Source organism: Chaetura pelagica, unplaced genomic scaffold (assembly GCF_000747805.2).
Source record: "Chaetura pelagica isolate M959 unplaced genomic scaffold, ChaPel_1.0 scaffold11, whole genome shotgun sequence".
Classification (NCBI taxonomy): domain Eukaryota; kingdom Metazoa; phylum Chordata; class Aves; order Apodiformes; family Apodidae; genus Chaetura; species Chaetura pelagica.
Window position 1 is genome coordinate 7,749,937 of NW_009952694.1, and position 14,755 is coordinate 7,764,691.

A 14,755-nucleotide genomic window follows, 5' to 3' on the forward strand; every position below is an offset into this window, starting at 1 on the left:
AGGAATACAATAAATTTAGTTTAGGAGAACTGCAGAAACAAATACAAGAGAATAGCATAAACTCAGAAAACCTTTGGTGCAAAAAGTTACATACATTATCACAATAGTTCATTATACTCATTCTTGGTGCTCTTTCATTTAAGTATTTGGAAACAGATGAGTCATTCCTATAGCAGATGGAATTACCACTGTTCAAAACAAAAAAAGAGTGGAATGGAATTTACCACAGAGAAGGCTGGTGTGTTTATGTAGAATGTTCTACTGCTTCCCTCTTTCTGCTTGCAGCTTCATTTCACTGAGAGCAACATTAATGGAATCTTCCTTGGTGGCACTTGGATCAAAAGGAAGCATTTTTTTCGTAAGTGCTAGAAGTAAGTCAGGCAAAAAAATTAATTAAGTATTGTCAAAGAAATGCACACGTTTTTGTGAATTACCATCAATGTTTACATGAAACATATATTCATTATACAATATAATAATTCACATAGCAAGTAATATGGTATTAATAAATATTCAATATTCATAATGCTATGAATTGAGAAATTGACTTAATTTTTCTAGAGTTTTAAATACCATACGATACCAGCATGGCCCAGAGCTTTCTTTTGCAGAAGAAATGTAAATGGGGTTTTAAAAGATTTTATAACTCAACGAACATTTCTTTTAAATTTAATTTGCCAGAATTTTTGTTTAAATTAGACAGAAGAAACCATTGAGGAAATTCCCACAGTGTCTCTTTACCAATAGCATGGACTAAAATCAACGAGTGATACTGGGATGTCATACTTCCACAGCAGGGTGCATATATAAAGCTTACTTGCAAATACCTTATATTTCGTCAAAATCTAGACTATATTAATTAACAGAAAATCTTATGATTATCAGTAAAACAGTGAGTTATCACTTTTCAGCATAAAGTTTTCAGTCTTTGACCAAAACTATGCCACTGTATCCTCTTTCAATGGTACCTCCTGTGGTCAGTATTCTAAGTAAAGTGAAAAATTGGCATTTTTTCAAAGTGATTATGTCAAGTTTCCAGTCATTCCAGGTTCTTATTCTTGAGCAGCCTTAAAAGGTTTCATTCCAGAATGGTGTCCCACAGCATCATGATGTTACAATGTCTTTTTACTTTTAATTAAGTTACTTATTTATAAATGTCAATACAAATTGTCTTAAGAATTTATGAAAAAGTATACATACAAGGATAAAGACAGACAAAAGCAAACATTGCAGGAGTTAATTGTTATCACAATAAAATCAAGGTTCAGGACAACTTGGTTTTATTCTACCATGGTATCATTCCTACTATATACCATGTTGACACAAGAGTGTTCTGAATCAGCAGAGCCTAAGGGTCAGAGAAAGACTGATCCCAGCTACAGAAGCTGGGAAATCTGGTGGCTCTTTTCTTCCACATAAAGTCATAGCTTATGAAGCCCTGGAACATAAATTCCCAACAACAATAGAAAGCCTGAAAGCCATATGGTGTCTGGGAAAACATCCAGGTTAAAACCTTGAAGTGATGAACGGTACAAAGAGAAAGGCAGGACCCAATTCACAAAGTTAATGCAAAGCATATGTAACTCTATGGACCTTGGTTATACAAAATTAAAAAAAAAATAAAGTGGCCATAAAAACTAACTTCTGAGGATTATTCTTTAGATAACAACTAATAGTGACTTTTTAGACCAATCATTTTGGTCTAATAATAATACCGTCTGCAAACCATGTCTAATGAATGCTTGTATAAATTATTTTCTCAATTAAACATCTTCCTTTCTAAGAAAATGGGTATAGAAATAAAAGGTTATTCCCAGAGCATCTTTAAAATAGTTTGTTATGAAAAACTGTTATAGCTGTAGAAATAATCCCAAAAACACAAAGACCAGACATGAAAAAGAATCTTAATGTTAACTACTCTTTACTGCCTGCTGCACGGGCAACTTTTGCCTAAATATATAAATATGGAAGAAGATTGTTGTTCCCTTATTTATTTTTTCATATTTTTTGTCTCCCTTTCTTCAACTGACACGAAACTTAAAATCCAGGATTCCCCTCACAGATAAATTAAATTATATCAAACAAGTCTGCTCTCCTCCCTCATGCTCTCTATAAGTCATTAGAGAGCTACACTCAGAAGGGAGCTTCTAGTACTACCTACTGACTCTATAATCTTTAAGGTTTCATGAATTTAAGAAAAATGCAGTGGGAAAGCATTAAATCACAAAGGCTTGCAAGCTGCTCCAAAAGGTAAATAAATAAATAAATAAACACCATTTTTCTGTTTCTGAAGAAGGAGATAATTTAATCACAGAAAATAAGTGACATTAATTTATAGGTAGATTTATTAAAAGCTACAGGAGGTTTTGGGAGAAAAATACCTCAAAATACTTTGTTGTTTAAGCTCAAATGATAACTAATTAATGTCATTACTGCAATTAAAAGTTCATGGTGTTTATGTGACTAATATGACTGGAGTAGCTGATTTTATCATTTGCTACTCACTGGCAAGTACAAGAAAAGCTCTACTTGTTACTGCTATTTCAGGATTTTCACTGTCCCCAAGACCTACAGCAACAACTTCAAAATGCACATTTGACTGGTGGAGATCAGGTTTAGCATAAAAGTAAAACATTCAGTCACTTACCAAAGTCTATGGAGCAATTTAAATACCTTAGTGTCGTAAGGTACCACAGACATGCACAAAGGGCTGCAAAAAGATGTGATGGGACCTATGGGAAGCCTATGCCTTCCTAAAATGACATCTAGAAGCATATTCTAGGACACCTAAAATGACATCAGGCATCATCAATGGACACCTGACTTGCTTTCATACTTACTTACTAAGCATAAAGAACATGTATTAGCACTAAAGGTCAGGAGAAATGAATCAGCACAGTGAGAAATTAAGAACACCACTTTCATTCTATCAGAGTCAAATAACATCAGGGATAGGAAAAATATTCTGTGCCTACCTCTCTGTTTTAGCCTCAGAAAATCTGACTAACGGATTTTTATAGAATAGAAGTAAGAAACTAAAACTTCTTTGCTTTAAAAATAAATAGGAAAAGGCTAAACACATTCATTGTTTTCTCACTTTTTTCTCTTTGAAAAAAAAAAAAAGTTAAAATATAGCTCTTCAACATCAGGACAAAGAAAAAAAAAAGCTAAAAACACTCTCAGCACCATTCTGGGATTGAGGAAGTACAAAATATGAACACCAACCTAATTTATGATGTGGAAAATACATTCCTAAAAGTTTTAAGCAAGAAAAACAAAGGCCCCCAGCTATGCCTGAACACAGTTTCAAAAGGAGCCTTTCTCAAATGCTGGAGACTTTGCAAATACTTCATAATGATCAACATTGAATTACTACTGTATTTCTTTCATTATTTTTTTTTTTTTATCTGCAGAAATCTTAGTGCTGGTAAAAACAAGTTGAATCAGGGAATAAATATCCAGAACCAGCTAATCAGATTGGTACTCAGATCACATGGATCCTCCTTGACAACTGCCTATAACTGATTAAAAAGTACTAAAGGAACAAAGTCGTGGCAAGTTCCATTCAGGTTAACCAATATAAAGATATTGTGGTATTTTCGGAACATTTTTGCTGCATCTTTAAATGTCATTGAGTTTTTGAAGTGGAATCACAAAGTTGTTCAAGTTGGTTATGTCTTTTCTATACCCCAACCAGGCTGAGCTGTACTCTGACTTGCAAGATTTTTACAGGGAAGAGGTTTGGGAAAATGGAAAAACAACTCTGAGTCAGGGAAAACTGTTCCTGAAGTACAGATGAGATGGAGGCATTTGCTCTTATGCTTTATTCCCACCATTGTTGTTCAGTATGCTCTGCAAAGAGATATTAATCATAACACACAGATTCTGAAAGAGAGAGAAACCAATTATCTTTAACTTCATCAGATCAAGTCAGGACTTACTGGTGAGCAGTAATGTCCTGCAGCACTCATTCTAAGATGCAGAGGTTTGGAAGTACAATGAAGCCTGAAATAGGACTTTCCATTACATAGAATGCAACTTACTGCATAGGTTCCTGGTACATAAACTGGCAATATTGAAAAGAAATTAAAGGTGATAGCCTTCTGAAGAAAAGTATTCAGATATCCATGTGCTGATACACTCAAAAAAAACTTTAAAAACTTTTTTAAAAAGTTAGCTTTGACACACATGCAAAGGTGTGCCTGTACCAGTAAAAAATCTAGTATGTCCTGTCTTTTACTGAGCAGTTCCTAACTGTATCAGAGATCCTGTGATCTTTCATGACCACAAGTTTTATACGGACTAGGGAATAGAAGGAATAGTTAAAAACAGCTACTGAAGTAAAGAAGAATTATTTAATTCAACTCTCGCAGTTAAACTGCTACCCAAGCATGGATCTAACTGGTACAAATTAAAGATCTGGGAAAAAAAAACTTGGCCGAGGATGTCTCTCTGATCCCTGAAAAATTAGACAGCTTACATAGGTATGATTCTTCATGCAGAGATTCAGAATTCAAGTGCAGCCCTTTTTTTTTGGCATAGGTTTAAATAACAAACAGAATGTATTTTATGTCCCAGATAAAAAAAACAAACCAACAATAACTATCAGTGGGATGTAATTAAGTACTTCCTAGACAAAGGCATGCATCCAAAATCTAAAGCTAAAACACAAACACAGGAGGACTCTTAAGATGGTTCTAGCATTTTTTGGCAAAAAGTATGTTGTCTCACTCATTCAAGTATTACAGCTTTAAAACAGGAAAATACATTACTTGTAGGGTTGTGGTTTTTTGTGAAATACTTACAACCTGAATCTGAGAGCAGTGAACTGGACAAAAAGCTGTTTTGAGTTTGCCAGCTAGAGGAGGGAGCAGCAACTTCTGTATCAGAGATGTCAGCATCAATTTTCACATCCTACAGCAGTCAAATGCAAATATTTTTATTTGTTAATATCAAGAAGCTGTAAACTTAAACAAAAAACATTCAGTAGCAGACATAAAGATACATGTTGTGATTTCACACATGCTGGAAAATACTAATTTGAATTTTCAGAATTCTCAGTATTGCCATTAGGTTCAGATTCATTTGGTCATGAATTTCATGCTCATTTAATCACTACAAAATCTCTGTAAAAAACTTCTTTGAGTTGAGAAATGCACAGGGAGCATAGCAAGTTTTTGTCACTTTAATAAGCTGTAAAAATGCTCTTTTTTCTGTTTACATCACATCCACACTTCAGAACAAAGAGCAGGAGCAGGACAGACATCAGTGAAGTATGAATTCCTCATCAATGAATGGTCCACATTAATTCACTGAAGTTCCACATAGTAGTAATAAAAATTAAGTCAGTTTTCACTACCACTGAGGAAACTCAGACTTCATTGATTTCTCATCTCAAAATACCTGAAGTTGCTTTTCCATTTATTTTTTTTTTGTTAAACCATTAAATAAAGTCTGAAGCACAATTTATGGCTAGACTCATACAGTAAAGCTTTTTGGTGAGCAAAGTCATTTGGTCTATCACCTGAAAAAAGAAGACCATTTTTCAAAGGCCATTTAAACAAAAATATCCATAAATATTTATTAGCACAGCAGCAAGTCCCCAGTTGCAATACCTTCCAAAATAAGATTAAAAGCTTGTCTTGGTATTCAAATTACTCCGTTTCTTGAAATGAGAAGAGATAATAATTCACAAATGCAGCAGTTCATAAAACACTCAATTTTGCTACTAAATTCTTATCATAAATAGCCTCAGGGAATTTTGTTAAAACAGCTTGAAATTTATCATTCATGCTGATACAAAGTTTTGAAAACTAAACAGAAAACAAAATAAAATTCAACATTAATTTTGTCCCATCACTGAAGAGGGATTTACTCCTATTAAGACTAATGGGAATTATACATATTAATCCCCTTAAATGCTGATGAGAGACTTAATAGCTGACGTGTACATAGCACAATAACAATTTTTAAAGATTAAAAAAAAATATATTTTAATTCTGCTTCCAGAAATGCAGTGATAGAGCAGAGCTTTTAAAAAAGCATTGTGCTGCTCCTAGCATCTGCAATACAAAATGGCTTTCTCTTTACAGAAATTTTAATTTACAGAATGTGCCTTCTCATATGTCCTTCATTAAGAACTACATCTGTATGCTGTGTTTGACTAATAATAATAACATTTATCTTTAGTTTTCCTCTAGCTTTCTCTCGTGATTTTAATTTGGTTGGTATTCCCTTTATTTTTTTATACTTTATATTTACCTTTTTTTCCCAATTTCTTCGTTATCTACTAGTACTCAGCCCTTTTTTAGCTAGTATCTTACATTTTAACATCTACAAATAGCAATTATCATTTTCCTGGACTTCTAAGTAACAAGTGTTCTCCAGCCAAATGGTAAGGATACAGAGGAGTGGAAATATGAAGAGGGGACAAATGAAGCAATAAGAAAGGTAGAAAAATAATTGCTTTTAATTGCTTTTAAGGGAACATTCAACTTTAGTTTGATTTTTGCTCCTTAAAATGAAAAGAGGCTAGAAGATAGGATTAGATAATCAGAGATAATCAGAGATTAATGTTGGGAAGCAAACTGAAAGATGTGTTTTACAAGAAAAGCTAGGAAAAAGATCATAGCAGAAGAGAAAGAATAGTTCCATGATTTTATCTTAAATGGTCAATGTAAAAATTGTACAAGTCCCTTATTTAAAACATGCATTTTCTTATCACCTACTAAATATCTATCTTGTATATCAGAAGCACTACATTGGGTACAAAGCATGAGTCGAAACTATCAGAATAGGCTTTGATGACCTCAAAAATTCCCCACAAATTCTCCATTTTAGAGACTCCCAATTGACAAATAGTAAAATAATAAAATTTAAACAGCAATGCATTTGAATCAGTTCCAAGGGAGGGCAGAAAGGTAAGCATTAAAAAGGGGTTTTTTTAGACTAAGCTAGCCTGATCACTGAAATCAGATTAGCAACTGTCTGCTACTTGGTTTTGCACATTCAGTTCTAGCAGTCATAACAGCAGAATACTCTATGTCATGCGAAAACCCAATTAGACCTGACTAAATGGAAGCCATTAAATGCTCCCTGATGTCTAATGAAAGAGGAAATATTGTTTTGAAATTAGATGGATTCTGAATACAGAATTCAAATCATGCAAGCTCAGTAAACTCAGCCTACTGCAATGTGAGATTCTACTGTCAGCTGATTGCATTTCACTTAGCCTTTCAATGATTTACAAATTTCAGTGCCTACTGAATTAGTAACTATTATGTGAAGGTAAGAGAAATTCAGGAAACTGAAGATTATCATTAGCAACAGAATGAAAGTGAATCTGCCCTTTTTCTTCTTTTCAGTTCTTTCTTACAGAAGAGGAAGATGGCTTTTTCAAGTAGCTTAATACCTTCTTGTTACAACAGCAACTTATTAAGCTAAGATGCTATATTTACTTTACCTTTTCCACTTTTTAAAAGACCTACTGGTAAATATGTCCTCATTTTACAGAAGATTGCTATGGAGGAGGTGGGGAAAACAAACAACTTAAAGTTTTCAGATACATAATGTGTGAACCTATATTTTGAGCTCAACTTCTCAGAGACACTAATAGCATTAATTGCTAATGAATCTTTGTTTCATTGTGATAAGCAGCAAAAATGCTGGCATGATTCTTCTGATAACCTATTTCAATCACATCCATAAGAAACTGTAGTTCTGTTGAAGCAAGCTGCTACCACAATGATATGACAATGAACAAGCTAATGTGAAGAGAAAGAAAGTATGTTAACAATTGGAAAAGTGAGCTCATTACAGGCAATGTTTCTAAACAAGAGCACTGGATTTATATTCCAGGGAGTTAGGCAATTATGCTTAGCCCTGCTATCATTCTGCTGCGTGACCTTTAGCAAATCACTTCCCCTCAGTTTGCCTGGATTTCATTTATGCATGAAATAGACATCATACAGTATCATTTGTAAAGAATACAAAGATCAATACCTGAAAAATCACTATACGTGATCTACAAATTAATCATCCTTCTAATGGAGGAAACAGGTTTCTATATTTATCTTTTACATTAAAGGACAAGGGCAAATTGAACAAACTAATGAAAAATATTGCTGCAGACAACATCGACAGAGCAGGTAAACACTTGAGGGTAATAAGACAGAGTAAGACACTTTTCTGTGAAACTTGAAAGATTTTTGGAAAGTACACATGGCACTTCACAATGTAGCCAACACTTCTGTCATCAAATTTTACATCAGCCATGGCAACTACATTAAACAGAAATATTTGTGGGTTATTTTAGTTTGTGTTTATACTAGGAGTTAATACACATCAAATAAGCTTACCTTGCAGATTGAAACTAACCAGAAAACAAAAGTGGAGTACACAAACATACCTTGAATTGTTGGACTCTCTGTTTTGAATCTTCCAGCTGTTGCTGTAGAGAACACACTATTTCTTTATATTTCATATACCTTTCCTGAATCATCTCCCTTCGACAATGGGAATCCTAGAAATGCATTGAAAGATCTAATTTATTTCATAATGCAAAAAGCAGTCAATAAATGTTAGCTGGCTATTGTAAACATGGGTATCACCAAGGATTTTCAATACAATTAATTAATTAATTAATTTCAGAAGTTGAAATACAGGGGCCATATGAAAGCACAATGTTCTGTACAGAAAAGTAATGTTAAATGAAAATAGGCTAAAATGTGAACAGCCTCTTCTTTAACTGGTGAAAGATTTCTTGTAACTGCTTCCAAAACTCAGTAATATCATACCTTCTAAAAGAGGAATTCTGTAAAGGTAAAAAATTCATTACAATGCAGTAGAAACAAGCACTTGAAGAAAAAAAGTGTTCCAAGAATATGGACTAAACAGTATTTTCAAATAAGAAAACAAAACACTTCTCATTGAACTAGCTAATGAGTCACTTGAATTAATACAGCTATCAGGCAGGTTGTGAGGCACTATCAAAGATTTACTTTCCCTTTCCTTTGGCTTTCCTATGAAAACACTAAGGGAATAAAGAGCTTGCTAACAGAGGAAAGCAATGAATGTCTTCATGCATACCACTTGGGAGTAAAATATGTTATTGTACAAAAAATCCCACGTATTATTTTCAAATAGAGAAATTAATGAAACTCCAAACTGACATCATCCTCACAGCTAAAGTGTGAAGTCTAGCTCTCCTGAATAGCAAATGCACAAATGATAAGTTATTTATTAAACGATACACAGTTGTTGGTAGGGACTTAGCTTCAGAAAAGTCTTTAAAAAGTTAAGTATCAAGGAGAAGTACAGCGCTCAAATTAAACCAAAGCATTTTTCCCATAGCACAAATGCTGGCTAAGTGATAACTACAGCAAACAAGAAAACATAGTAAGTAGTAACGTAAGTAGTAACGTTAAACAAGAGTGCAAACATGAAGGAGATTGTAGAAAACCCACATTTAAGCTTCTACTTTTCCTAGCTGAGTGTAGAAATCTTCCTTTAGAAGAAAGGAAACCATCATTGTTTTCCACCAGAAACAGAAAGCAAATGTCAACCTCTGTCAGAGTAAAAAGCTCTGTTGGGTCTACCTGCAATGTGCCATAAAAACTATACATTTCAACAATATTTTTCTTAAAGAAACCAAAACATTTAAATTGGTATTTCTGTTCTAACTTTGTTGATGGTAACAACAAGAGAATACAATTAGTAACACATGACCTCGTGCCAGAACACTTAGAATAAACAATGTTCCAAACTAGTGTGTTTTGAAATGTTTATGACTGCCTCATGATGAGAAATTCTATATAGGAAATAAAATGCAAATCATTGTTCATCTGTGATTTAATACTGGTTTAAAAATTATATTGTGTAATGAGGATCCAAATTCTTTTTTAGTAAACCAGCAAGTTCATGTGCAGAAAGTAATAATCCAGTGTCTTAGCCACCTAGCCACTGAAGATCTAATTCAAGGTTTATCACTCTTGACAGTACTCTACCATTACTGTCAATATGTCCTACTGTGTCCGAAACACACACCTTGATTTGCCTGTGATACAGAGAAAACAAATGACAATTATTGCCATTGGGTCAAACGAAAACAAAACACAAAACTGTAAATCTCACCTATTTTCACTTGTTACTTTAATCATTGAAATAAGTGGCATAATCTATTTAATTTAAAACAAAATATTTTTTTAAAAACATAATATAATAATTCAGCAATCGATATAAATATTCCAAACCAGTAATTAGGACTTGACCTATTTTTAAGAGTCCATCCAAAATGATTCTATGATAATCTTATGCCCACCTATCAATGTTTGGTTACATTACAGAGCACCACAGCAGTCTTACTAATTAGGACTAAATTAATAACCTCAAAAAATCTGTATAAACATGAAAATAAATGTTTGTATGATTTTGACTATATAATATATACTGATTTCATCTTAAATATCTAATTAACCTATTTCTCTATATGGATGGAGAGTACCTCAATTAACCAAAAGATTTCAGAAGCACTGAAAGAGTAAAACAAAATCTTTCTCACCCCAATATCTTTCAAATCTTCTAATAGGCTCAGTTTCTCAGGAACAGACTCCAGATGGTCTAAAGCTACTCGAGTACTCTAAAGAACATAACACAAAACAGAAAAATTAATCAATCCTTTCAGCCATCTCTAACATTAAGAATCTATTACATCTATGGAAACAGGCTTGTAGGTCCGTATGTGTCTGTAAAATAAACAGGCCTACAGTAAACAAGCTGTTAAGGATAAAGCAGGACAAAATAAAACACAAAGCACAATTTCCTTAATTTGAATCTCCACGAATGGTTACCAGTTTATTGAGCAGAACAATACTTATTTACAATTTTGGAGTTTATGTAGCCATCAGAATGAAATATTCTTGTATTGCACTTCAGGGAGTAAAGTACATTTAACAAAAATACAAATCTATACTCATAATGTTTATAGCTTTGTAGTAAAACTCATATTAGAAAAACATCCTAGCTAAATATAGAACAATCAACGTTCATATTTTTTGTTTATATATACAGTATTTGCTGCTGAGACATGAATTACCACTCTAGGGAGAGTAAGGGCTAGGCTAAGATTTCACCTCCACATTAGTGACACAAAAATTCTAGTCTATAGCAAGATGGAAAGAACTGAAGAAAATCAGTATCATGTTTCAGGTTTTGTGCTTAAATAACAATATAAATGTTGTTATATTTACACTCAATACAAAAAAGTCCTTAATTGTGCTGTAGACAACTGCACATGGCAAATGCTGGAAAAAGCCTGTAAGTGTACATACTTGTGATGACTTCCAGTGAATAAAGTAAGACAAATCGGTTTTGCAAAACTCAAAAGTCAGAATTAATAAAGGTTATTTCTTCTACTTTTACTTTCTTCTTTCTCACCTGCTGCTTGAGAAAGGAAATAAGTAGATTTCACAAGTCATGTTTGGACTAAAAGTAAAATTTATTGTATTATCTTGATAAGAAATCTTGTATTTTAATGTGTTACCTAATTTGCAGACAGGATTTTTTTTTTAACTTAAAATAATAACCTAAGAAGATTTTATAAGGAGAAAATAATATAAATGATACATTTATAATTGTACATTATAAATATATATTACTATATTTGTATATGTTACATTAAGTATATATTATATTATTTATTATCTAGTCAAATTGTATATTTATATTACATATAAATACAGTAATAAAATTAATAACTTTTCCTGTAATATACCTGGTTCTTCACCAGAAAATAATTACAGAACCTGCAGTGACATATTAATAATGAATGTATAAAATGTATTCTTCTTCATATTTTTAGGATGCAATCAAGCAGGATGCCTCCATATTATGTTTAAAGTGTTTTCACATATTTTAATGTAGAAATGTATTTATAGCTAAAAAATTCTTTAAAAAATGCTTCTATTCATCTCCACTTCAAAGTAAAATTACCCAGAGGTAGCTATTAATCTCTAATATTTCCCTTGTATAAGAATCAACCATTTCACTTTTACCACAGTAAAGCAGTAATCATTCATACTTCATGCTTCATTTGCAATGACCTTATGTTCATCAAAGCATTGATTTTCCACTCCATTAATTTATGATGAGATGCAATGTTTATTGCGTATTCCTGAAGCAGCCCATCGTACTGGTCTGCACATGTTTCTAAGGCTGGGAAATATATGAAAGACAACAGATCCTGAGCAATCCAAACTGAACTACATGTGAAATGAAATACTGAATCTTAATGTTCAGCTGTCATCCTAGTATCACACAGATCTGATGGATACACATCCAAAAAATTTTTTACTTTGAATAGTTCTCCTACCCCTGCAGAAATAAAATCCTTCCTCACAAGAAATAACCCCAAAAGCTGTAAGAGCAACCCCAGTCTCTCTGCTTCATTGAGCAACAGATTGAACCATAAATATTTTAAGCTTATGCTATATATTACCTCACACATTTTGCTAAAGTAATTTACTTATAAACTGCATAAAAATATACATTTGAGATGCCACACAGAGTTGAAATAAAGTTGCCTGGGACATAGGACACATTTAATATAGTGGAGCCTCAGTATGCTATAAAGTACATTCAATGTAGAGCAAATTTTTCCACCTACAAACACTTTTGCTTTTCCCCCCTCTGTTTTAATAAAAAAGACCTGTGATCTATTCTCAACACATAACAAACAGAGATCCTAAGCATAAACCCATGCCTTAAGCCATCCTATTATTCAGTTCTTTCTCTGTATTCCAATGCCAAGACCTCACATCAACAGTGTCTATCAATGAAGTTAAGGAAGATGTTCATCATCTGTTCCCCCCAGACATCATCTGTATCCCCTTTATTTAATGTACTTTTTGGGGAAAAAAATAATCACCTAGGCCTCAGCTAGTCCTTATTAGTTACATTATTAAATGTAATCTTGAAAGCAAAATACCAGCCTTTGGGTTATATGCATACTCAGTCCTTGACTTTCTGGTTTCATTGACAATCATGTGGATTAAGCGTGATAAAAGCTACTTGGATTTCTGAAAGGCTTTTTGGAGTCCTGAAATGTAAACCTAACTTCACACATGATTGGCTCTAAGCTAACCACTACTGCTCAGGAAGTAGACCGTGGAATAAACCACGTGGCAGCGTGGAGCAGAGAGCGGCAGCGGCACCAGCAGCACCAGCCATCGCAGAGACGAGGGAGAGCTGGCTGGAGTGGGTTGGTGCAAGTGATTTAGTGTGGGTGTGCACAAGGGCATGCAAAGAACAGCAAACAGTGGTTGCTTTCTCTTAGCTAGACAGACAATCATGGTCACAACATGACCAAAAGCCACAGGGTCTGGGTCCTGCACTTGGGCCACAACAACCTCATGCAATGCTACAGGCTTGGGGAAGTGTGGCTGGAAAGTGTCTGGCAGAAAAGGACCTGGGGGTTCCAATTGACAAGCAGCTGAATATGAGCCAGCAGTGTGCCCAGGTGGCCAAGAAAGCCAATGGCATCCTGGCTTGTATTAGAAATAGGGTGACCAGCAGAAGTAGAGAGGTCATTGTCCCCCTGTACTCAGCACTGGTGAGGCCACACCTGGAGTATTGTGTCCAGTTTTGGGCACCTCAATTCAAGAGAGATATTGAGGTGCTGGAGTGAGTAAAGAGGAGGGCAACGAAGCTGGTGAAGGACCAGAGAATAAATCTTACGAGGAACGCTTGAAGGAGCTCGGAGGCTGAGACCTCATCAGTCTCTACAACTACCTGAAAGGTCACTGTAAAGAGGTTGATGCTGGTCTCTTCTCACATGTAATTAGCAACAGAACAAGAGGGAATGGCTTCAAGCTGCAACAGGGGAGGTTTAGACTGGACATTAGGAAATTTTATTTTCACAAAATGAGTGGTTAGACTCTGGAATAGGCTGCCCAGGGAGGTTTTTGAGTCACCATCCCTGGATGTGTTTAAGGGTCATTTGGATGTGGTGTTGGTGGATATGGTTTGGGGGACAACTTAGTAGAGTAGGGATGGTGGTTGGACTTGGTGATCCCAATGGTCTTTTCCAACCTGAATGGTTCTATGATTCTAAAGATACTTATTTCCAAGATCAAGCTAGCTCAGTGCTCAATATCAATAAGAAAAGCACAATCAATGCTGGACATAATCAGGAAAGGAAAAAAAAGGCAGACAACATAATTATCCCCAAGTATAAATCCACAGCGTGCTTGCATCTTGACTACTGAGTGCAGCTGTGGACCTCTATTTCAGAGCAGAAATAGGGAAAGGACAGAGTACAAGAAGAATGATCAAAGCCTTGGAATGCTGTTTCCATGTGAGGAATGATTAAATGCAATTACTCAAAAAACTGGTTATCTTCAGCCAGAAAGACAGATGCCTGAAAGAAGAAATGACCAATTCGCATAAAATCAGAAATCACATAAAGATAGAAAAGTTGATATGGGTTTAAGCACAAAACAGAACAAGTTCATGAATGAGAATTACCATGGAAGGGTTCCACATTTGTAGAAACTACATCTAGGTCTTGAAATCTGTGAACTTTGAATGGCTGGAATCAGACTGAATGAGTGGGAAACAAAATGTGTGTCAGCCCTGTTCAATGCTCTTCCCTAAGCATTTTATTTTGGCCATTGTAGTCTATAGCTCAGTTAGACTGACCTTTAGTCTTAACCAGAGCAATTCCTTTTATATTTAAAAATTCTCACAGTCTTTTGAACTA

General features: G+C 34.3%; 1 protein-coding gene across 1 annotated transcript in view; it reads right to left on the bottom strand.

The window, feature by feature from the left end:
• Window positions 1-258: 258 nt before the first annotated feature.
• Window positions 259-14,755, bottom strand: part of CEP128 (centrosomal protein 128kDa) — a 112,874-nt gene continuing 98,377 nt past the window's right edge. Inside the window, exons 21-24 of the mRNA XM_009993920.1 lie at window positions 10,559-10,636; window positions 8,408-8,521; window positions 4,806-4,914; window positions 259-365 (exon numbers count right to left, since the gene is read on the bottom strand). Coding sequence (XP_009992222.1) covers window positions 259-365; window positions 4,806-4,914; window positions 8,408-8,521; window positions 10,559-10,636 — 408 coding nt within the window. The remainder of the gene's footprint in view (window positions 366-4,805; window positions 4,915-8,407; window positions 8,522-10,558; window positions 10,637-14,755) is intronic.